Source organism: Pelodiscus sinensis, chromosome 1 (assembly GCF_052426305.1).
Source record: "Pelodiscus sinensis isolate ZL-2025 chromosome 1, ASM5242630v1, whole genome shotgun sequence".
Taxonomy (NCBI): Eukaryota; Metazoa; Chordata; order Testudines; family Trionychidae; genus Pelodiscus; species Pelodiscus sinensis.
In genome coordinates, this window is record NC_143052.1 from 169789154 (window position 1) to 169815513 (window position 26360).

The following is a 26360-nucleotide window of genomic DNA, read 5'->3' on the forward strand; positions in this document are numbered from 1 at the left end:
GAAGCTTTTACTCAAAAAGGAGCAGTTGACACTGCTCTTTTTTGCACAAACCCCCCCCTCTTGTGCAAGAGCTGTTCCGCATTTTTTCAGAAAGAACAGCTCTTGTGCAAGAAGGGGGTTTTGTGCAAAAACGGAGCCTCTTCAATTATGCAAATGAGATGCAGATATATTCCATGCTTCGTCTCATTTACATATGCTTTTGCGCAAGACCCTATAGTGTAGACATAGCATAGGAGTATGGCAGCAAAGCAATCTGCTCCTAGTTTAACAAGGGTTGGCCCATCAAAGCTTGCAGTTCTGCAACCAGTCTTGCCTAAGTGACTTATTAAAACATTACTTTTATCAAGAGAGGAGATGATGAGTAGGTAGCTAAGAACTCAAAAACGTGGAGTCAATTTCAAATCCCAGGTGGAGCTAGATCTTTAATAGATGGCAAAAGTCTGTCCAAACCTTTTAAGAATCTGACCATTATAGGGTTGGAGAACGCCAACATGCCATCTACAAGAGACTGAATGCCAAGATAGGAGGCAGTTTCTCCTTTAGGTCCAACAAGTAACCTAAAATAAATTAAATGAAAGTATAGGGAGAGAGATTTTTTTCTATTGGGATCATAGAAAAGACCTCTTCCACTTCATAAGGTAAGCATCTCTGGTAGAGAACTTCCTTCTATTCCAAACAATCCAAACTGCAGTGGAACATTTAATCACTGAGCATCCTGGTAGTTAGCTGCAATATGAAGGGATTGGGATGCAGAGTATGGACATGGTGAAATTATATTTGAGTCATGAGGAAAGTGAATTTAATCCAAAACAAAGACGTTCAACAGGTCTACAAACCAATTTTGGCAAGGTCAAGTGGGCACTGTCAACACTGGAATGCCACGATCTTGCCTGAGTTTTGCCAGCACACTCAGCACCATATAGACTGGGGAGCAGGGGGGGGGGAAGCAAAGAGAAGTTTCCGTCTGTGATAATAGGCCTGGCGTCTCATCCCTTGCACTGGTGACATTTCCTGTTCTGATAGGTGCTGAACAGATCCACTCTGATTCACAAATCTAAAAAATTGAATTTACTACATTGGGCCTGAGGGACCCTTTAAGATTCTGCTGAAAGGCTGCCAAGATAATTTACTAGAGATATAAGATCCATGGAGATGAAAAGTGCTTTAAGTGAAAGTCTGTTCTTGATACAGAAATTTCAGAGGGTCACCACTTCCTAGCAAAAGGGGTCTGACCTGACCCCTAGTTGTTCATTGAGATAAACCATTGCCACCTTGCTGTCTGAATATTTGAGCAGATTAGCCCACAATGTGGGGAAGAAATACCAGAAAGAGCAGATAAATTGAATGAAACTCCCTGACATTGATGAGGAGAGAGAAGTTCTGATCTGACCAGAGACCTTGAGTCTCAAATGTTTCCTAGCTGAACACCCCAAAGGATAATGCATCTGTGGCTACGTTCACAGATGCATCATGCCTTGTTTTGAGTTGTGACTAGGCAATGTTCAGAGGACAGAAGAGTTGCAGATACATGTTTCAACATGTCCAGCAGCTGACAAGAGAGATGATAGACTTCTACCAGCTCTCTCAGACTGAGGTGAAGCCTTGTATGGTGACTATCATATGTGCAAGCTGAAATGTAAGTACTCCTGTGACTCTGGTGTATTGCCAAATGGAAGAATGCATCTTAAGTTTAGGGCAGTAAACCAGTTATTATGAGATAGGGAAGAGATAATAGAAGAGTAGGTAACTATGCAAAACTTAATCTTTTCTATGTATTGGTTGGATTTTGATAGTTTAAAATAGGTCAGAGGGATCCTATCGACTCTGAAATGAGAAAATGGAATACAAATCCCATCTTTCAGTGTTGAGGAAGAACTCCTTCTCTGGCCCCTAATGTAACTTAGAATGACTTCTGGCAATGCCTACACTGCACTATGTCTACAGGAGACACTCTCCAATCTGCTTTGCATGTCTTTACCAGACACAGTAAGTTGATTTTGCTGCATCATTTGCAGCAGTGCAAAGTTAGCCAGTAGTGTAAGCCTGGTCTGGTTCCCTTTATTGTGAGAAAGTCACGAAGTCCAGCAACTCAATCTGGTAAAGTGGCATGTCAGAGTACTTCCAAACCAAACAACGTAGTAGGGATATAATACTGCCTTCATGTTGAAGTCAAACAACCCCCAGTTTCGTAGTACATGTTTTAAACTCTTTGCAAATGGGCATTTGTGTCTAACATGTCTCTTACTTATACACTTGAAGAAACTGGAACGGGATCACAGACTTGCATCAATTTATTGCCAGAATAGTACATGAAGCCTGGGGACTTCTGTTTGAGTAGGCTCAGATCCAAAACTCAAATGGAAGCAAAAAAATCCAAACAGAATAGAAAACGAATGTCATTCAAGTAGAATTTAAAAAAAATACTACTACTTACATGAGAGACATAAACATACATTATATACAATATTCTAAGATAAAACACACAAGGAACCCCAATTAGCCCAGACAACCAATCATGGTAAATCCTAAGAAAATGAAGGGACTTGGGGCAATGCTACCCGTTACACTCTTAGGCTAGCAGCAAGGGAGGAGGGCCCACCCCAAAAGGTACTGCCTTGGGACAAAGTTCTCCATCTCCAGTTCACTGTTGTGCAGACACCCGAAAATGAAATGAACATATGCAAGCACTTGAGGGCTATGTCTACACTGGTGGGTTCTTGCGCCAGAAATAGGCAAATGAGGCCACCATTTTGCGGAAGAGGCTTTTGCACCAGAAGGAGCTGTTTACATTGCCCCTTTTTGCATAAGAAAAACCCTCTTGCACAATGCCACTACGCTGATTATTTTCAGGAATAACAGCATTGTGCAAGAGGGTTTTTCTTGCGCAAGAAGGGGCAGTGTAGACACTCCTTCTGGCGCAAGAGCCTCTTCTGCAAAATGGCGGCTCATTAGGTATGCAAATGAGGCTTGGTAATATTCCATGTTTAGCCTCATTTGAATATTTCTGGTGCAAGAACCTGCCAGTGTAGACATAGCCTAAGAGTGTAATAGTGATGTACACCAGTTAGATAAATATCTCAAATTATTTTAAAATGTCTTTTGCCTCTAGTTTGTTAGTCAAATTATACACCTTTCTAATAATTTGTTTTTACAGACTGCTCTTCATCCAAAACATATATGGAATTTCCACTTGATTGTTTCAAACTGTGTGATAGCTAGCATATAAAGATAGGCAACATGATTTTGCCACATAGGCTTATTTAGTAATGGCTATTTGAAACAAATATACTTTTCTTTTAACAGGCATTCCCCAATCATTATGTATATATGATTGCTTTGATTATATATGGAATGGAAGTGGAGTACAGTGTAGTTTGAAATTGATGTTTAGTTCATTTGTTTCCAGTACTACAAACCAATCTATTGTAGAACCTTGCTTTGTGAATTTATTAAATGAACACAAATAACTGTTCTGGCAGAATGATTAGAGTTTCATCTTCCAGCTGAATGGTCATGAATGTATTACATTTATTTTTAATATTTTTTTCTACTATGTTTTGTGCTGGACATCTTATAAGATGTTGTGATTGTCACCATGTATATGGGAAATAAATCTGGTCCCTGCCATTTTTTTTTTACTTTTGTCTCTTTGTATGCATGTTTAACTGAACATATGAATTTTTCTTCTGCTTGTTAGCACTTACGTGTGGGAAGCACAAGTTTCACTAGCCCTATTAACATCAAGCCGATTTATCACAAGAATCATTCTTTGGCACAGTAGCTGCTCAAATTACAAATAATTCAGTCTCCATTCCATCCATCCATTAATTGTTCAGTTCATATGACTGTTTTATTAAGTAGTTATGCAACACCAACAACAAAATCAATGGTTTCATTCAGATGCTAGTTTCATCCAAAGAAAACTGACTTTCCTAGGAGATATGGGTCACAGTTTTCTTGATTTAAAAAAAAAAAATACTTACCTGTATATCAGTTTTCAGTATCCATCGTGGCCCACTGAAATGCACTCTAGATACCCAGTGCTGCTGGGTCTGCTTCCTATGGTAATTCACATGATTCTACCCTCTCAAATTTCTCTTGAATACCAACTATTCTCAGAAAAGTTTGGGAGAGTTGCAATGACTTCTTCAATATATCTCTCAAGGTTCTTTCCAGAATGAAAAAAAATATGGCTTCATTTTCTCCCTTTTTGTGAAATACTTAATTTACTTCTGATATATAATTAGTAAGCAAGATGCAAAGACTCTGGAAACTGAACTCTTTCCTGGCCAAACTCACATGAGTTTGACAGGATTACCAAAGTTCATACAAACAACTGTCAACATCTGCTGACTAGGGGCTACTGTCACATCTAAGTTAAAAAAAAAGGCTCAGAATTCAGTTTAATGCACTAAGTGTTTTTCAATGCCAAGAAAAAAAATTGTAAATCAATATCCACAATATCTATTGCATATGTATGGCATGTGGATTAAAAACAATTAAATTAGCTACATATTTGCTGTTTCTTGTGATAATTATAGTGAACCACACAGAAGAAAATACCAGTGCACATAAAATGAAGTTACATGAAGAAGCAATGTTAGCAATATCACCAAAACCACTGCTTCACCTCATATTTCAGTGAATCAACTTCATCTCGATTTAGCTAGCTGTAGAGCTAGGGGATTTAATTTGTGCAAACACTCACATTCAGCACAAAATAATGCAAACTCTTTCACTTCACTAACATTGCTACAAAATGTTTATTTTCTCTCTTAATAGCTTGAAGTATTTACACCAGAACCTGATGAAAGAATAAATGGCAGAAGTGGATGCAATTCCATTGATTTATTATAATGCAAGTACATATTGTCACATATTTCGTTTATAAAATGTTTCATGGAGATACATTTAATCAACCTGTTCTCCTTTACTTGTTATCCTTTAAACCATGCACATGACAAACGAAGTTCAATACCTCAAGCAGTGACCCATAGAACCAAAAACCTTAAAAAGAGGTTTGTTTCTCAGCAAGCACTGAACACCAACATCTGAAAATCAGGTTCCTTTAAAGAGTCTTAAAATTGGACACTCAAATCACCAGTCATTTCCAAAATTCTTGGCCAAACTTATTTAGCCCAATACATCATATGTTTGCCTTAAGGAAGAATGGGAATTGGCCAGATTACTAGTGTGACTGGCTTCTTGATATTAAGTTGCATGAGATATCAACAACTACTGCGACTATCAAATCAAACCATCCAACCTTATCAAAGATCTGTGAACAACTATCCCAAAACTATGGAAAAGACAAAAAAAAAATCACAAAACTAAAAGTTCTGTTTTACAATGCACACTGAAAATGTCCACCAGTGTTTAAGGTTGTTTAACATTTAAAATTGTTTGGGTCAGGGAAAAATTAACACAAACACAGCCCTAAACACTTGCAACAAAAAGAGTAACTGTCTCACTATATTAGAAAACCCACACAATTGCAGGTGGAGGTCAGGTGTGGACTCCAGCACATCTTCACTTTTTGTTGGTGTTACTTTCTCTCTATGCTACCTCCCCCACCACTTTATTTTTCACACTCAGTTATCGGTGTAAGGAGTTTGAATTGTACTATATAACAAGACAACTACAAAACTTAGGAGATGTTTTCTTGGGGTGCATAGTGGGAATACCTAATCCAGAGCTGTGTTGCAAGTTTTTTCCATCCATCGGTGGCATAAATTTGGTTATGTGCACTGAAGTGGATGTGCATCACCAGTATAAACACATGCTGCTGGCTGTGGGCTTTCAGCTAATCAGCTTTAGGGCAAAGCGAGGGTGGTTGCCTTGGGCCCCATGCTTTCAGGACCCCACGCTGCCTGGCGCCGACTCACCCCGCCATTCACTTGCTGCCCTGGCTGGGAGCTTACCAGGAACACTGTTTCAGAGGCATCATTTTTAAATGAAGACATGGTCTGAGCCTACCGTCATCCCACACGGGCTAATTATGCAAGACTGTCACTGAGGGACAGCAAACAGTGAAATAATGTCAATTGAAATACCCATAGGTGTTTCTGAAGGTTCACTGGGTCATTGTTCCTATCAGCATTCTCCACCGCAGAATGCTTCGAGGAGGTGCCACCAGTGCAGTGCACACCCGTACCCCAAATTTAATGCACAGCATCTTTGAAAGCTTTTGGGAGCCTCTGATGATAAAGAGTTATGTAAGCACCAAGTACTATTGCATGCAGGATAAACAAAGGTCATCTAGGGAAACATCTTCTCCCTCTTAAGGCTGAATAATACTGAAGTAGAAATTTGTTCACTAATGTGTTACTAAGGCATCAAAGTGCTATTATTTGATGACAGTATAAGAGAGCACATACCCAACAATGATTAGCATCAGACATAACTGTTGTCAAAGATTTGGCATGTCAGTTCATGGCAAACTCATTATGATCAATGTCAACAGAAGCGCACATTTTATTATCAACAGACATGCCAAATCCTTGTCAAAATAAAGAGCATGTATTTCCTGCAGTTTAGTTTGGCAGACTAAACAAAAACACTGAGGTGTGCTAGCCAGATACCAGTCTCTTCATTTTTAAATAGTCTGAGTGCATCACTTACTTAACTGATGAAATAAAAAAAATCTTGGCATCAATTATCCATCATTTGGTTGTATGGTACATATGGGGTCCACCTGCTTCAATATCCTCATCTAGCCAAGCCATCACCCCTCACCAAACGAAATATAAAATATTACACTATAAAAATAAGGCTTAAAATTAAATGAGGGATGTATGTTAAATCTTCTCTTTTACAAAGATCTGTATCTTCCCATGGTGCAACGCTTACCTTATGCCTCTCCCTTTATTGCTCATCTTTCATTCTTTAATACAGATGACCCCCCCCCCACACCTACATTCGTTTAAAAAAAAAAATCACATTTCTGCCAGTTCTGCATTGTTGTATGTTGTACTTCTTTGAAAGGCAGCTATATAATTAAGCATACTTGTGTGCATAAAGTGATACAGAGGTGTCTATGGTAATTATTCATTTTAATTGAAAATTGTGTAGGAAAAAACATCTCTGTTCATGTGCAGGATGTAATTTGCATCTGCTTCCTAAGAATTTTAACTTGTACATGGTGAGCTGTGAATTCATATTTTCTTGGAATATATGCTCTTATATTTTCACTTTTTGCTGTGATGATGAACTAGTGAAGACTGTTGTCTTCAACAAAAAGCTGTTTCCCGCAACTAGTCTCTACAACTTTTTGTCCAATGAAAAGTCAGCCAGGTATTTATTGGTAAAAATGAGATTGTTGTCTACTTTCATTTTCATAGTCATACTTCAAATTAAAACAGATTAAGAAGAATTAATGAACAAATGGCTATATGTGATTTTAAGCCACAGCTTGGAGGAAGAGAGAGTGAAAAAGCAGAATGACACTAGAGCCATATCTGTATTTAGTTTCCTTAGGAAGACAAGGCCTATGAGTAGAGCCCTACCAAAATCGCAGACATGCAAAATGCATCATGGTCTGAAATCTGGAGTTTTCCTATTAAATCTGTCCTTTCGTGTGCTTTTACTCTATACTATACAGATTCCATGGGGGAAGACTAGCATTTCTCAAAGTAGAGGTCCTGACCTCAAAACAAGTTGCAAGTGGGGGGAAGGGGGACGAGGGGAGAGGAAAGATACAAAAGGTTATGTTAAGAGGATCCTGCTATTGCCACCCTTATTTCTGTGCTGCCTTCAGAGATGGGCAACTGGAGAGCAGTGGTTGTAATGTTAGTCTGGTGCCCAGCTCTGAAAGCAGCACCCTCCCAGAAGCAGTACAGCACTCAAGGTAATAACACTATATCCAGGTCACCCTTGTTCTGTACTGCTATTTTCAGAGCTTGGCAGCCAGAGTGGCAACTGCGGACTAAGGGCGCAGCTCTGCAGATGGCAGTACAGAAGTAAGGGTGGCAATACCATACCATACCATCTTTACTTTTCCACTGCTGCTGGCAGCAGCATTGCCTTCACAGCTGGACAGCGGCGGCTGTTGGCCAGGAATCCAGCTCTGAAGGCAGAGCTGCCATCAGGAGGAGCAGAGAAGTAAGAGTAGCAATACTGCATCCCCCATACAAATAATCATGTAATCCATTACACAACTCCTTTTTGGGTTAGGACCCCTACAATTACACCACTGTGAAATTTCAGATGTAAATATCTGAAAAATGAAATTTACCATTTTAAAAATTCTTTTACCATATAATTGACCATGGCTATTGGTCTCTCCCTGTTCTTGCACTCTGGTGCCAAGTCTAAACTAGCATAATAGGTTGTGGTTTAATGCATGTGAACTCACTCCTTTTAAGTGACATGGATTTCACTTGCTGCCAGGTCCTGTTTAAAAACAAGTACATTTAATGTTTTTAAAAATGTGACTGGTCCTGGTCAACCCTAGCAAGGGATCAGTTTCCCTAATCTGTATGTGTCTTGCCGTTATAAGTGCATACAAAAAGGAAAAGGCTCATGGTACCTTCCCTTCTTCACTCTGTGCATCCAGATCGGGCTAATCATACTCTAGCCTCAAATTTATAACAAATATTTGATCAAATCCAAGCCATGAGACTCTAAAAGCAATCAACTTTGATATATGCATGCACTATGCATGCACTAAACAGATGACTATTTCATTTTTTTCAGAAACAAAATCTATTCATAGCTTTTTAGTTGTCTATTCATTTTAATATTATACACACAGACCATCAAACATCTCTCAAGCTAAAATATTACTTGTGTAACTAGTTTTATTCATAAATATTTAATCAGTTCAGCTGAAAGCATCCTTGAGCACAAAATCTTCCTGTGCATTGACTATATATATGCAATTAAATACAGGGATAATACCAACTAAAATATTAATTGACAGTATTTGCTTTTACTGTAGGGGAATTTGGGGTGGGGATTAAGTTTTGAGATGTATCTAGGAAATGAAAAGGAAAATGTGATTAATATCTTTGGTGTTCTGGTTGCAAACAATGAATAAATTATAATTCATAAAATGATTAAATAATGTAACTTTTTATTGCACTTTCCACCCAAGAATATTGGACAATATTACCAACTGCCCCATTTGGGGCAGGTCTCTGTTAACAGTACATTTTTCAGATGGAAAAATGAAGACATCTGTTAAGTGCCTTGACCAAAGACACTAGAATCAGAGGTACAAGGACAAATCAAGTTAAAAACAGAATCCCAGTCTAATATTTTCCCATGTTTTGTTTACAAGCTTATAAAATTTAGGAAATAGTATCACTTACATTATTCTAGAAAGAGGGAGACTCAGACAGACATGACCAAGTTTATAAATCAGATTTCAAGAGACAGCTACAGGAAAACTAATTAGCAACACATCTTTGAGATCAAACTGACTACTTGTTCAGTCTTACAAAGTTTGGACATCTACCAGTGCTCATCTAAATGGCCACTTGTTTTGTTGCAAGCTATTGTGTAAATCTACCCCACACTTGCCTGTCATATGTTAATTCTCTGTGTGGACCCTGCCACTGTGCACTAAACATATTTCCATCCATTTGGACTATCACACTTTGAAATGGGAGTAAATTAAAGCACACTAGGGAACAGGAAGTGTGTGTCAGCATAGTCCATGGAGCTACTTAGTGAATACCACAATGTGGGGTAGATTCATTTAGTGGTCCTTTAGACAAGCCTTGAATAATAGTACCATTAGGTGCATAGTACCATTAGGTGAATTCAACAATGTTACCCTCTCCTTCCTTCTAATCCTATTGTCCTAAATCAAGTGAAAAATGCTCTCTCAAATACTTCACTGATTTAGTTCACAAAAATACACTACATTTACATTCAACATGAATTTTTATCATCAGAAATTGTCTTTGAATGAGACAGCCCAGATCAAGGTTCCTTTATGTCACTATCTGGTAATCCTAGGTTTTGCAAACATTTGGGCCTTCATGAAGAATAGCACCCTGAAGAGGGCATTTCAGACCTTCCCATCCACAGGTAACTTTTCTACTTCTGAAACATGTCCTATTGCATGCTGTTACTCTCCTACTGCTATATCCACCAGCCATGTATTTGATACTCATCTGGCCCCCCACCATCTTAGTACCTAAGCATCTTCCAAGAATTTAAAAACAGAAACAATAGCAATCTCTCTCTTTCTTCCAGCCAATCAAAAAGCTTGATTCGTTAATGGTTGTGTGAGGGGTGATGTTGCATCATTTACTGATGGAAGGTTAAGTCAATAGCATATTTGATTTTTTAATTGACTTCTGAATGTGGCGGGTTCTGCAGTCATTCTAATCTCCCATAGGTGTGAGCTTCATAGCTCCAGTTCCCAAAAGAGTTGTCTGTCTGTGTCACCACCTAATCCTTTTCACTGATTTTATGGGTCTGATAAACACAACTCTACTAGGAGGTTTACATAGCCACAAAGGGAGACAAGAGGTCTCAAACAGGAAAGGCCAAAACTAATGGAAAGCTCTGAACATCTGGGTTCTGGAATCAATGGATAAAGCAGATCTACTGCATGTAAGAGAAAGCAATATCCAAATGTATTGCCTGTAAGAAGAGAAGAGGTCTTGGACTCAAACTTCTGCTTCAGCCCTGGATATCCTGTCTCTGAGGATATCCTTCTAAGCTTTCAGAGATAGAATTCCATTCTAACACAAGGCCTAAAAGGGAAACATTTTGTAAGGGAAGCATCTTTCCTTCAGGTATAAGTGGAAGCACACACAACAGAGCTGCTGATTAAGGCTGTGAAACCATTAATTGAGTTGAAGAAGTGGGAGAGAGTGGCAATGACTTCTGCATGACATTTCAAACTGCTGCTCACTTGCCCCCATTAGTCAAGGATGGGAGTGTCACGTGAACAGGATGTAATGCCTTATAAACGTAATATAGTCGAATATGCATGATTTAAGGACCAAGCATATTTCTGAATCAATTTTGCAGTTTTCCTATGCTACAGAAGCACAGTAGCTCCTCTGAATAAATCCTCACATATTCCTCAAAGCCTTAGGACAGAGCTTAAAGTTCAATGAAAACTACTGTTCTTTAAGTTTACTTTAGCCTCCTGTCTTCTGTAGAGAACATAAATTACTCACAATAACTTACTATGCAACAAGCTGCTCAGAAATGCTATTGCTGCAGTTTATTTTAAGAGACATATTACTAAGTATTCCTAGTGAACTTCTACTTCATGCAGTACATTTAACTCTTGCCAGAACACATTCATACATGAAATTAACCTGTTTCTTTTATTCCTAGAATCTTTTAAATGTTCTTCAGTATATAGACAGTCTCAATATTGTTTCTTCTGTGAAAAAATTCAAACCCATTACTCTTACTTATGTAAGTATTCCTTACTTTTGAAAAATCAGTGGGCTTACTCACATGAGTAAGGGTTGCAGGACTGGGTTTAGGAACATTAACACAATGTAAATCCTTCATTATGTATCTTTAATCCAACATTCATCTTCCACATCCAACATTCAGTAATCTTCATATACTGAAGACTTAAAGGAAATTACAAATCAAATGATTACACATTACAAACACACACACACACACACACACACACACGCTATAAAAAGGAAACAGGAACCATTTCAGTATCTTAATTAGATTCTGTTTTGTCAATAATATTAGAAGCAATGAAACCTCCTCATTTTGAAAACATTTTGATTGCAAGTTCTGTAGACAGAATACAACTGCTTTTCAAATCTGTTTTTAATCAAGTACACAGATCCACATGAAACCTGCTCTTCAAGCTTGATCCTGCAAGATGCTAAGCACCTTTGCCATCATACAATAAAGCACTTAATCAGTGCTTAAGTTAAAGCTCCTGAGTGCTCCCATTTGCTGGCTATGAGCCAGAGTGCTCAGTATTTTGCAGAACTGAGCCCTCGCTGAAGGATTAAATATAAACTCCACCAAGCTTGGCTACTGCTGGAGTCAACATCAAGGTTAGTGCAGTTTTGAAGCCAAATAGAGATTTTATGAAATCGCAAATGTTTTTACTTACAAAATCTAAACGTATTCTCTTGTTAATGTTTTACCACAAACGATACATCTCTTGTCTTATTCAAGTCAGATGGATGCACAAATCTTGGCAGCAAACCCTACTAATTCAGCAAAGTTTGCCTTATAAAAAGGAATAGAATTTGTTCCTATTTTTTTTCATCGGGGTAGGCCAGCACCTCAAAACAAGCTGTGAATCATGTAATCATGTCATAGTAAAGCTACGACAGTAAATATAAGTGAACTACTTGAACAGTAGTTTGGATGAATAATCATATGATGGTAACTGCACACCAATGGTTTAAAAAATATAAACAAACAAACTCCAATAAACCTAAGCAAAATTTATCTTTCCAACAAGAGAAGATATGGTGCTTACAGGCTACTGCTTCTCCTTCTCACATAGCCCTCTAATTAGTCCTTCAAAATATCTGAACAAGGATTTCCAGTTCAATTTGCAATAATCATGAAAATGTTTTTCTTTTTCTCCGACCACTTAATGAAAGCAATGAAAATTACATAAGAAATCAACATAGATATTAAAAATATCTTCAAAGAGAGAGAAGAATTGTGTATTTGAAAATTAAGTACTCTTTAAAGTTTATGCCTAACTCGCTGAAAAACATTAACATAAATACAGTTGTGTTAAAGCAGTGTGGGAATAAATGAATGATCGGTCTAATTAAAATATTCATTATGTCTCATAATACATTTCAAAATTATTGAAGAAAATATATTCACCTTTCTTGTCATCGAAGTATAGAGTCTGTTGAGCTGGATTTGACCACTGGAGGGAGGTGTTATCATTTTGATCAACCCTGCAGGTCAAATTTGCTGTTCCCCCTTCAACAACTGTAACATTCTGTGTGAGTGGAAACTGCCCTTGGCTGCCTGAAGGGGATTAAAGAAAACAAAAAAGTAAAAAAACAACCCCAATTACATGAAAGTTATGGAACAAAATTTATTACATTAACTTCTCACAGCCTGCAGAGTCTGAATTTGATGTAACAGTCATACCAAAGTGTGTGTGTGGGGGGGGGGGGAGGGGAGCGAAAGAGAAGGGGAAGATACAAAGAACATATTTCTGGTGTAACAGACAAGTTAATTTAAGAGCTGTAGATTACTTAATGTTCATTATCTTCTAGGAAGCATCCATCTTACAATCCTTAACCCTCCACCTTCAGGTGCACACACAAAAAACCCTGTCCACAGATGCTTCAATGTATTATATAGGTTTCTTATTATGAATGACATGGTTAAATGTTCCTAGACTATTTAAACCATCTGATAATAGGGGGAAATATTTTTCAGAAAAAAACCCCATCCCATGAAACTCTTCTTTTAGTCTGAAAGAAAGATTACTTTACAATTTTTTTGATACATTTCTTGATTTTGTTTGTCCGTTTTGTCAGTTTGTCTAAGAACAAGTGTGTTGTAAGGAAGTATCACTTAAAGTAGTTTCAGGATAGACTTGATGTGATAGTCCTTTCACATGTCCAACTATTATGATTTTATCACAAAATGTTCAAGCCCACTAACAATTTGCAGCAGTCCAAAATACCTCAGAGATATTAACAGTTACATATTTATTATCAAGAACAATTTTGCTTATTGGAAAAATCCATACATACTTAAATTCCACACTGTCAAGGCAGCACAAAGAACAATGGTAATAAAACTAATAAGGAATGGTTACTTACCATTGTAACTGTTGCTCTTCAAGATGTGTTGCTCACATCCATTCCAGCGTGTGTGTGTGTGTGTGTGTGTCTACGCACGCGCAAGTGCTTTACTGGAAGACTTAGTGCTACCCATTCAGTTGTAGCATCCCCAGTGGTGATGCCTCACGACATTGCATATATAGCCCTGGAAACCTAACTCTGCTTCCTTCTTGCGGGAACATTCTAACAGAGGGGAGGTGGGTTGAACTGGAATGGACATGAGCAAAATCTCTAAGGACAACAGTTACAAAGGTAAGTAACCGTTCTTTCTTTGAGTGATTGCTCATGTGCATTTCAATATGTGACTTAGCAGTCTGTAGGGAAAATGGGTTTAATCAGTTAACCAGTTAGATGTAGTGTTTCATCAGTTAACCAATTAAAGGGGAAGTGGGCTGCAGCGCAGCAGGCAGGCAGCTGCTCCGGCCCCTACTGTCTAACCAGTTAACCATTCTCATTCTTAGTCACCATAGTGACCTCTGGCTATATCTTCACAAACATTATCTGGGGCTGTGTCCATCAATCGAGGTCACTGGTGGCTCAGTGAACACTTGGTCAATTATGTTCCTGCACAGCATGAACACCAATGCCAGCCATGTTTGGAGTGGGAGCAGGCAGACACAGACATACTTGAGAACGTACATGCATGAGCTATGTGCCCCAAGAGCCTCATGCAGTTCCAAGATGAAGCTCACCATGGTCTGAAAACAGGACTCAGGCAGGGATGCTGTCATCTATGTAGAATTGAGAAGGACCCCAATGAACTTGATTCTCTGTGTAGGCCCATCAGTTGATTTAGGCATATTGTAAATCAGGCCCAGGTAAGTAAACATGTTTTTGACCAGGTCCATATGCTTAAGTATCTGGTCACTCAACCCACCCTTGATCAACCAATCATCAAGGTACGGGAAGACCTGCACCCACTGATAACGTAAAAATGCTTCCACCACCACCGCCATGCACTTCATAAAGTCTCAAGGTGTCAAGGCCAGGCCGAATGTCAACATTGTTAACTGGTAAGGTCTGCCTGCCACAAGAAAACACAGGAATAATCTATGTGAAAACATGTGGCCTTAAGATTGAGGGTAGCATACCAGTACCCTGGATCCAGGGAAGTGACAAATTGAGGCCAGGGAGACCATATAGAACCAAAGAAGTTTTTGTATAAAGGGGTTAAAGTTTCTGAGGCCCAAGATAGGATGTATACCCCCTTTGGACTTGGGGATAAGGAAGTATCAGCAATAGAACCCCCTTGCTCTGAATTCCCAAGAAACCTCCTCTATCACTCCTAGTGTGAGGAGCAACTAGACCTCTTGTATCAGAAGGTGCTTGTGAGAATGATCCCTGAAGAGGGATGGGGATGGGAGATTTGTAGGAAGGGAAGTAATGGAACTGGACAGAGTATCCTACTTCTAGTGTGTTTAGGACTCACTGTTTCAAGGTGTTCTGTGACAATACACGGTGAAAGTGGGACAAACTGTTCCCAAAGGGAGGGACAGAATCCAGAAGTGGGTCTGGTGCTCTGTCCTGCAGAGAAACCTCAAAATTGGGACTTTGGCCTGAGGGGGAGGTTGTTTAGAGGTGCCCTAGTGTTGGCTGAAGGAAGATCAAGGAGGTCCCCTCCTGATATTGGTTCAACCCCTATGACATCCTTGGTCTTGCCTGGGAGAACCAGGCAAAAATAAGTGGGGCAGGCATATGGATAGTCAGGGTTTGACGTGTAACCCTGGGGTCCTTCAAATTGTGGAGATGGAAAACCATTTTCTCTGCAAATAGTCCCGGATGGTGCACTGGACTTCCACCAAAAGTTATGCCTCATGGCAATCCCCATAGCCATCATATAGTTTACCGAGTCTTCTGCATCCAGGGCTGCGTGCAGTGTTGTTTTAGACACTGTGCGGCCCTCCTATACCATTGCCGCAAATTCCTGCTTCACATCTGAAGGCAAAAGCTCTTGAAATTTCAAAAGAACATCCTAGGAATTAAAGTCATTTTGACTAAGGAGCATCTGTTGGCTTGATACCCTGAGCTGGAGATCACTAGTGGAATATACCTTAAACCCAAGCAGGACTGGCACTTTAATCTCCTTTTTTTTTTGGTGGTGGGCCCCGGGCTACCCTTGGTACTCCTTATGGTTCAGAGCATCAATTACAAGAGCCCTTGGCTGGAAGTAGGTGAAGCAGTGTTTGTAGTCCTGCTGCAGCACAAAGTATTACCTCTCCACATCCTTGGCTGTGGGCACAATGGATGCGGATGTCTGCCACAAGACCTTGGTGATCATCCAGATCATCTTGGGAATAGGAAGGGTGACATTTGCCAGACACTCAGGTGAGAGGACATCTACCTCCACCACCTGGAGACTATGGTTTGGGGCCTCCCACTGAAGAAGGTCCTGCTGGGCACAAGAGTCCATCAAAGACATGGACAGGGTTGTAAGCAACTAGTCAATTATCTGATAAGCATATGCTTATCGGAGAGTCAACTAGTGACTCAACTAATCACTTTCTTCCCACCCCTTGCTGCCTCTGTCAGAGAGGCGCAGAGAGGGGGAGTAGGAGCCAGTGCTGGGGGGAGCTGGCTTAAAAGCTGGTTTCCCTCAGTACTGTCTCCATGGGGGGATGGCACGGGCACAGCAGGGGACTGGTGGTGCTTCTGCCTTTGAAATATAGCAAGAGTCCTGCTCTTGCTACACTTTAAAAGCAGAAGTGGCGCAGGGAGCACGGTGTGAGTGTGCATCTCAAGCACCCCCCACTGGCTCTGTGCTCCCTGCACACTTTGCTTTTGAAATGTACACTTGTCCCATGTTCCCCATGGTGCTTCTGCCTTTGAAATGTAGCAAGAGCCAGAGAGGCTCTTGCTACATTTCAAAGGCAGAGAAACCCTCACCAACTAGTCAATGGAAACTCCATCAACTATTCAATTAGTTGATTAATCTAAATTTAACATCCCCACAGGGATGAGCCCATCAACATCTCATCTGGGGATGATGATCAGGATACCACAAAGAGTGTGTGTGGGGAGAGAGGTCTTCCTAAGTCAGCAGGTCCTCCACTGCTTTCCTCTTCTATGGAAAGTTCCTACAGGTTGGTGAAGGTGTTCGAACACCTCGTCACTTGGCTCGACTGTTGTCTCAAGCACCAGAGTGGGGGGAGGGGGGAGCTAGCATTGAAGCTACCACCAGTGCAGTCCTGGAAGGTGAGCCCTGCCTCTGGTTCTGGTGGTACACCCATGGAGTCCAGAAGGGCCAATGCATCAGCAGCTACCACAATGGGGTGGCAAAGCCTACATTGGTGCCGACAAAGAGCTGCAGTATCAAGAAGAGAGGCAGGAATGTTGCCTGGAGCAAGAGCAGTACTGAGAGCTGCGGGACACAAAAAGACTCAGCTTCCAAGCTCAATCCAACACCAATCACAGGGGAGCAGAACCCGACAGTGACAGTGCCAGTGAACAGTGCCGTGACATATCATGCATGTGGGTGGGCTTGCCATGATGTCTCAGTGTCAGCATAGAGAAGGGGCCAGTGCTGAGGGGGATGGAGGAGTCAGAGTAGGGGGTCCGTATAAACTGTCATTGATGGGAAGGTGCTCTGTGGTGCCCCTGTCATTGACACAATGGGAGCTGTCTGTTGGTCCAGGAGGTGCCCCACAGGCAGTGCCAGGGTCAGTGCCACTGGTAGATGATGGGTCTGCTCAAGCATTGCCGACGTAGGCACCGTAAACTCAGTGAGGTCCCACATAGCTTCAAAGATGTCAGGCACAGAGGGCAAATCCAGGTCTTCCTCCATCATCATTAGCTCCAGAGTCAACCAACACCAGACTGGATGGCCCCACCATGGGTGCCTGACTCAATTGTGATGTGGCCAAGCTGTCTGAATTGGATAGGAACCGCACCATGCAGGCAGCCTCTGGGGCCTTACTAGGCTTCCTGGAGGAAGAGCATTCGCACTCATCTTCTTAGTCCCTGGAAAACGGGAGTGGTTCCCTGCCAAGGAGCTTGCCTTATGTATCAAGAGAATTCAAGCTGTGTTATGGGGCTGAAGGGCTGACTCCATTAGCAACAACTTAAGTCCGTGGTCTCTCATGTTTAATGCAGGGCTTGAATTCCCTGCAGAAGCAACATTTGTCTTGAGGTTGGCCTTCCCCAAGAATCTTGAAACATTCAGAGTGAGGGTTGCCTGTAAGCATACCCTTCCCACACGTAACACATTGTTTAAATCCTTCTGGCCGCTGAATGTCCCACTAGCTTTGCAGACAGCTGGGAAGGAGGAGAATCCTCCTCCCTCCCCCATTCAGAACTACTAACTAATCTATCTATACAACAAAGAACTCTAAACTATGCACTAGGGAAGAACTGCTTCCTAGGCAAGAAGTCAGAAGCTCCAGTAACCATCCCTGGTGGAAAGAAGCAACTGAAACAGGAGTCAAGTCAGCAGGGGGCATATATGTGACACTATGAGGTGTCTCTTCAGGAGGGGCTACAGCTGACCCAACTGGTTCTGTGAGGGAAGAGTTTTCAGATAAACATGCACATGGTGTGTGCACACATATTGTAATGCACATGAGCAATTACTCAAAGAAGAACTACAGTCATTAATATGGGGGGGGGAGAGAGAAGTGGGAAAAGCTTACAAATAGAATATATTTGTTTTGCTATAATCACTGGCATAGAGATTCCTATGACAGAGAAGTACAACACACCGATTGGCACAAAAAAGTGAGAAAAGCCTGAGATTGAAAACATCCTTACAATTCAACAAATAGATAATATGTTTTATATAAAATATAAGCATGAACTTAACTTACAATATAACAGTAGTTATAAAAATTATCAGACTAAGCATAAACTTTAAGATAAGTATCATATTTTAAATGGTACTCAACATAGAAATCTTCCCAAATAAATGAGGGTTTGGGGTTGAGCTAACATAGAAGGCAAAAATGATTAAAAACAAGTACAATTATGCAAAGAAACACAGTGAATAGATAAATAGAAGAGAGGCACACCCTATTTTTTGAAATGGTTATAACGACAAGATGAAAACCAAGGCGGGCTTACGCAAAATGAGTTTTGTGTTTTTATTCAAGACACCCCCCACCAAAAAAAGAAATAAAAATAAAAACAAAAATAACTAGCTGATAGCCATTTTGGCAGTCTCACAAGAAGTGTTAAAAGCAAATTGACTTTGAAGACTAACTAGCATCTCACAACTACAAGTGGACCATCCAGTTGTGTGTGGGAATAAACTGGATGGTCACTAATTAAGCTTGCTGCTGCAGCTTATGCTGTTCTTTTTTTGTGGGAAAAAAATTGAAGCAGCATCTTTCACAAATACTCATATATTAAAATACTTTATTGCCTAAATAATGGCATTCTGAACAAATTAAATTAGGAGCAGTTGCGGAAAAGCCATCAAAATAAACTCTCAGTTTTAATTCCCCTATTAAAACAAAAATGTTTTCTTGGCATGAGACTACAATACCTCAAGGCAAGTTACAAAGACACCTTCCATTTCTGTTACACATAAATTCCTCATTCTGAAATTGAGTCTAAATATATATATTTCAAAATAGCCAACTGAGAAACTTCTAGAGTTAAACTAAATTCTGATTTCTTTGACCAAGCCAAAGCGATGTAATTAAATGTGTATCTTAAATGTCTGAGAGCTTCCTTCTAAGTAAAAAAGTTTTGACACTTTTATGTGTAAATTGTTTAACTGTGGTCTATAATCTGGTTGTCAGTATTGTATAATCAATTTGTAGCACCTCTATTTAGAAGTGAAAAAGAGAAATCAGATACTAGGACAAACACTTATTTTTAACATCACCCTTCTTTGTGTGTCAGTATGCTGAATAACTTGCAACAGCTTCCAGGATTCTACCTTTCTCTTGTGCCTTTGGTATAACCTTACATAACAAAAGCATTAATTCCTGCCAGAAAACTAAAACACAAAAACAAAACAAAACCTAACAAGTAATCCAATCGTGGAGTTTTGCCCAATTTTAGGCTATTTATAGCATCGAAATTTGAGATTTGGATACAATTTCTGCTAACCTAATTGCAACATCTTGTGATGTTCTCGCAAAATAAAGCTCTCTCTCTCTAGAGAGATTTTCATTTAGAGAGATTATATATACATAAAGTAATCCTGAAAAACTGATTAAATATGTTTTGGATAGTTCATCATATCTCTATTGTTTTTAATTTGCTTTGAGCTGAGTTTCCAAAAAATAAGTCAAAACTAATTTACACACGTGCTTATTGTCAGATAAGTACTGCATCATTTAAAATGGAAAGTTCTCTCTTCTCACCACTGAAATAATGAGTATGCTTTGCATTTGCCTTTTAGAAGATGGATACTTATTAAGGCCTTATCCAAAACCTGTTGGAATCAATATGAAAGCTGCCATTTATTTTAATGGGTTTGAACTAAACCTTTAATTTGTGTTTGCCTCACCAACTCTTACATTTCCTTACACTTGTATACCTTGGGTTCAGCTGAACTAAAAGTATTGAAATGATGCGTGGAAATTCATGTTAAAAAGGATGGTCAGAAAAGATGTTTTTTTATGGTTCAAACTCAGCATTCTAATTTGAGATCTGCTACAGGCTTCCTGTGTGAACTACAGTGAGTGATGCAACTTCTTTTTGTCTTAATTTCTACATAAGAAACATGACAATAACATTCACATGCCTCACAGAGGTACTGGGAAGCTAGATGCATTGGAACATATAAAGCTCATGTGACAATAAATTAGAGTGCATTACCAATCACCGGATGTCCCTCATAGTTAGCCTCTTGACCCAAGATATCCTCTTCTCCACAACTATTACAATTTGTTAATGAATCATGGAAATCTTTGCGGCATGAAAAGCATAGACAGAAAGACTAGATGTTGCCAGCAAAAAAGAATATCTCACCAATAGCACAAATGTGTTTTTGTTTTATGTTTTTTTTACAGGAATGCAACACTATGGTGACAAAATCAAACAGAACCTCTGTTGTTGCAACCCTCAATTCACAGCTAGCAGAGCTCTTCTCACAGTCACTGCATAGTGAACCAGCTACTCAGCCCAAGGTGGTGCCCAAGCCTCAGACTCATGCACTGACCTCTGAAGAGCTCAAGGCAGAACAGTAAACCTGGACCAGATGGCATTAAACCACTTCACCAGTCCTGAAGGAATTTGTTTATATCACATTACCAACATACCATGAGTTCTGGAAGCCCCTAGAAATACTTGAGACATCACATGTGAAAAAGATCCATGTTTCTGCTTCCTGTAAAGGCCTATGGAGAATAGCAATGATCACTGCTAATGGAAATTACTAGATCCTTCTTTAGAGAAACAAACCTGTGAACGCCACTGAAAAATGCAGTACGTTCCCACACACCACCACCCACAGCATCACAAAAGCAACCCATGACACAGAAAATTTTTGTAACTATATTAGGTAAAAATCATTTTGTAGTGACAAACATTGAACAGATAGGCTTAAGTTCAGCCTCCAGCACAACTAGAGCTCTAGAACTAAAGGGCCTCTAATTTGACACAAGACATGTTTGTGAAGGAATAATGTTTGGACGAGAAACCACATAGATTAGCAAATCTTTCCTAACATGGAGGTAAGGATAGAGGTGATACACAGCAGCTTAGTGTGCATAAGCTGGTATAGATAATGTTCACAACAAAATCAACAACTTCACATTCAAAATGAATTATTTTGGCTTTCATATTTTTGGTGTTTTTCAACGTGTGCATCTCTGTGTTCCATGAAGTACTGACATCAGAGAAGGGAAATGGAACAATTACACATCTATAAAGTCAAAATATTCTGCAATCACACAAAAGGAATATTGATGCTTTGGAACCACCACATTTTTTGCACTGGCTTGTAAATGTTAGAAGTTAAAATGCGAAACTGAAGGTCCAAAATACTTCAGAAACATGGGGTTTGGTTTTCTGTTGGATATTTTGGGATTTGGCTTTATTTTATTTTTGCTCTATCCAATAGTTATGCCACGGATGTGTTAAAAAATGGAAATCCTAAAAGTGTTTATGATCATTTAAAAATATTTACACTTGCAATTATCAGGATTTACAAACCATACTGCTAAGTGCTCAATTAAACCTAAATTAAAAAAAAAAAAAGCTTGAAACAGGTAGGCCAGATAATTTGCCATGGAAGATCTTAATGAGACACAGTTCAATATCATGCGGTGCCCAATTATCACTCATTTTCACCTGTCCCATTCTCTCTTGATACTATGCAGGCAATCAGTTTTTCAGTGTGACGGAGTGACCCAGCAGTCTATCCTCTAAAAATCCACCATTAATTTTAAAAACCCTAGAAGTCATCATACACTCAGCTTTTGAAAAATTGCATAAAATGTCGGGACTATCATCACGTGAAGTTTTTCTTACTGATTTTGTAAACTCAAAAATGTACAGAGAGAACAGACAATCATCCAGAACTTTTGGTGGTTATTTTCACTGAATGCAAACCATGATTATATGAGCAGCACTCTCCCTGACACCATTTTTCTTTTAAGAATGATTTAAAACATGAAACCTCAACTAAGAGTAATGTGAGCCTATAGACTGTTTTTTTTTTTAAATTCTAGAAATCCTCTCAGTGGAAATGAAAAAAAAGGGGAAATTAATGTTAATTAGCATGAAACAATGCAGTATTTATGCATACAAGCCATCCCTTCTTCATATATATTCCATCTAAAATCAGTTTTGCAGAACAAACTAACAAATAAGCAGTTATATTATAGTACAAGTGGAAAAGTTTAAAGATGAAAGATGTCTTCCTTTGATGGAACTGCCAAAAAGAAAGGAGACAGCACTAAAATGGAACTTCAATAATGCCCAGACAGTTAATTACTTTTTATTCATAAAACACACTCTTTTTGTAATGTCATTCAAACAGTCAACAATCAATACCTAAAGGTGACTATTTTCCCTTCCAACATGAAGAACCCTGAAAAGGCAGATAGGAACAAAGCAAAAGAAGGACTTATGACCACATCTCATATTCACAGGCAGATTCACTAGACGACTCACTCACTCAGCTATGTCCTACAAAGGAGGTGTCAACATGGAGAAAGTATTCTTAAAAGGAGAGTGATAGGTAGCTGACTTCAGGAAATAGAGCAAAGATGCAGGGTTTAATCTAGGATAATGAGATTTCCTCTCCCCACCCCTCCCCCCACTTCTTTTTAAAATAGAAGCAAAGGCAGTTGGGTCAAATCATTACTCTGTGGAAAGCATATGTTTCAATAATGCCTTATTCAGCCCAAGGTTAAAAAGATAACTGTAAGCATCCACAGTTTTGCAGCAAAATGCAGGACTATGTAGCACTTTAAAGACTAACAAGATGGTTTATTAGATGATGAGCTTTCGTGGGCCAGACCCACTTCCTCAGATCAAATAGTGGAAGAAAATAGTCACAACCATATATACCAAAGGATACAATTAAAAAAATGAACACATATGAAAAGGACAAATCACATTTCAGAACAGGAGGGGGATGCAGGGGAGGGGGAAGGAAGGAAGGTAAGTGTCTGTGTCTCTACAGTGTTGCAGAGTTTTGTTCTGGAAGGTTTGACTGCAGGGCGGCCATTTCAGATTTTGGTGGGGGGAGAGGGAAAGGAGGGAAATCTGTAGGTCATGATGTGGGAGGAAGAAGAGAATGAGAGCATGAGGGGTGGACAGAGCACAGAGGCTTCAGCAGTGTTACCAAACATGCTCAGTACAAGCCAACCACCACATGGGGAAAATGGGGTTCTCACTGGAACCCAGTTATGGTTTGAGCTTTTCCACCATCTCCTAGCAAAGAGACTAGGGCTGTGCCTAGGCTACATAACTCTTTCAATAGAGGGATGTAAATTAGGCACTTCGAAATTGCAAATGAAGCCGGGACTTGAATTTCCTGTGCTTCATTTGCATAATTTCATCATGACTCTCTTTCAAAAAAGTGCTATTTCAAAATTGAAACCGTAATCTAGATATGCATCTTTTGAAAACAGAAGCCTTTTTTGAAAGACTCTGTAAACCTCAAAAAAAGAGGTTTAAAGGATCTTTTGAAAAAGCACCGTTTTCGAAAGAACTGCGTCTAGACTGCGGCTTCAATTTCAAAATGGCACTTTTTCGAAAGAGCGCCCTGATGCAATTATGCAAATGAATCATGGGAAATTTAAATCCCAGCTTCACTTGCAATTTCGAAGTGCCTAATTTACATCGCTGTGTTGAAAGAGGGATGTAGTCTAGACACACCCTAGCTGACTGAGAAAAAATTTATGTTGTTTGTTTTAAATCTGCTGCCTTTTCCGAGTTGAAAAGTCCCTGTCTTGTTAATCTCTCCACATACAGACGTTATTATTTACCCCCTACTCATTTCTGTTGCCATTTCTGTATCTTATCCAAATCCAATCTAAAAAAGTTATATTGGGTGACCAGATCTGTATATACAATGAATGTATATAGAGGCAATATGGTACTTGTTTTATTATCTATTCCTTTCCTAACAATTCCTAATAGTCTGTTAGCTTTTTAGTTTTTAGACTGCCACTGCACATGTTTTCAGGAAACTTTCCACAATGATTCCAAGATCTCTTTCTTGAGAGGTATCAGCTATTTTAGACCCCATCATATTTGTATGTATAGTTGGCATTATATTTTTCCATGTGCATTACACTTTGCATTTAACACTGAATTCCACTTGCCGAATTTTGAGAGATCCCTTTATATCTCTTTGCAGTTGCTTTGGATTAGTCACTGTTCACCCCTTTTTCAAGAACATTTATAAGTTTAACAGCAGTGATCCTAATGCAAATCCCAGCAACATAACACTCATTCCTATTGTTTTTTCCCCTTCCTATCTTTAAGTGGAGTACCCAGCAATGTTTCATGATGATCTAACAATCCTTCAATTATTTTTAATGCTCAGCCTTTTATTATTTTTAAATCACCCTGCCTCCTGCTTTTTATAACAAACTCTGCCCCAAAGGCAAAACTGCAAGCAGCTCAAATTTTGGTGTATTTAAGAACGGCCTCCGGAGTCAGGGCATGAAGCTTTAAGCAGACCTCAAGAATGAAATCAGGGGCTCCAACTTCAGAGGGGGCTACTGCTCCCTGAGGCACCCTTCTTTGACAGATATCAGGATGAGTCATTACCTGCAAACACATTATTTTTAGCAGACTTTCTGAATAAGATCACCAAGCTTGCTCTTTAAGCCTAACAAAACTGACTTTTCACAAATTAATATTATTCATTGAACTCCTTAGCTTTAGTTACATATACCAATGCAGAATCTTATCTAGTCTTTAAGTCCTCCTTTATGCATAATTTGGTCTATTAGACGGTAAATGGAATGAAAAAAAATAAATGTATCTTAACACATTACACCATGCCAAATTATAAAATGTAAGCAAGTGGTTTTGAGTATTTTTAATGTACACAAGTAAACTAATATGGTATATTTTTCAAAATGTTGGAAGAGACAATATTGTTTTCCAAGAGAGCCAATAGTCCTTTTCTCCAGTTGAGACTCTCCTTAACTAAACCAGAACAAGAACCAGAGCCAGACAAAAGAAAAAAGTTAAAAATTACTTAGAAAAGTTAGATGTCTTCAAGTCACCAGGGCCTGATGAAATACCTCCTTTATCAATTCCCTGAGTTCTCTAGGATGTATCTGAGCCTTTAGCTATCATCTTTGAAAAGTCATGGAAATTCCAGAGGACTGGAAAATGGCAAATATAGTGCCCAGCTATAAAAAAAGAAAGTAAGAACAACCAGGAAGCTACAGACCACTCAGTTAAACTTCTGTGGTAGGGAAGATAATGGAGCATATAATTAAGAAATTAAACTGCAAACATCTGGAAGGTGATAGGTAACAGCTACCATGGATTCGTAAAGAACAAATCACGTCAAACCAATTGGATAGCTTTCTTTGATAGGATAAAGAGTTTTATGGATAAGGGAGAAGCAGTGGAAGTACCCAGACTTTAATAAAGCATTTGATATGGTTTCACATGACCTTCTTATCAATAAACTAGGGCTGGATAAACATTCTCAGAGAGTAGTTATTAATAGTTCACAAATATGCTGGAAAGGCATAACAAGTGGGGTTCCTCAGGGAACTCATTCTATTCAAGATCTTAATCAACTATTTAGATATTGGCATAGAGAGTACACTTATTAAGTTTGCAGGTGATACCAAGCTGGGAGGGGTTGCAAGTGCTTTGGAGGATAGGGTGATAATTTAAAAATGATCTGGACAAACCAAGGAAATGGTCTGAGATAAACAGGATGACATTTAAAAAGGACAAATGCAAAGTGCTCCACTTAGGAAGGAACAATCAATTTTCACACATACAGAATGGGAAGCGACTGTCTAGGAAGGAATACTGAAAAAAGGGATCTAGGTGTCCTAGTGGAAGACAATCTAAATATGATTCAATAGTGTGACACTGTTGCAAAAAAACCAAACATAATTCTGAGATGCATTAACAGGAGTGTTGTGAACAAGTCACGAGAAGTCATTCTTCCTCTTGACTCTGCACTGATCAGGCCTCAGTTGG

The 26360-nt window shown here is 39.3% G+C and overlaps 1 protein-coding gene across 6 annotated transcripts in view; it reads right to left on the reverse strand.

Annotated features, from left to right (window-relative positions):
• Positions 1-26360, reverse strand: part of CADM2 (cell adhesion molecule 2) — a 1018160-nt gene that overhangs the window by 267646 nt on the left and 724154 nt on the right. For all 6 annotated transcript variants that reach the window (XM_075909639.2, XM_075909649.2, XM_075909633.2 and 3 more), the window contains one exon: positions 12799-12948. In XM_075909639.2, the coding sequence (XP_075765754.1) occupies positions 12799-12948 (150 nt within the window). The remainder of the gene's footprint in view (positions 1-12798; positions 12949-26360) is intronic.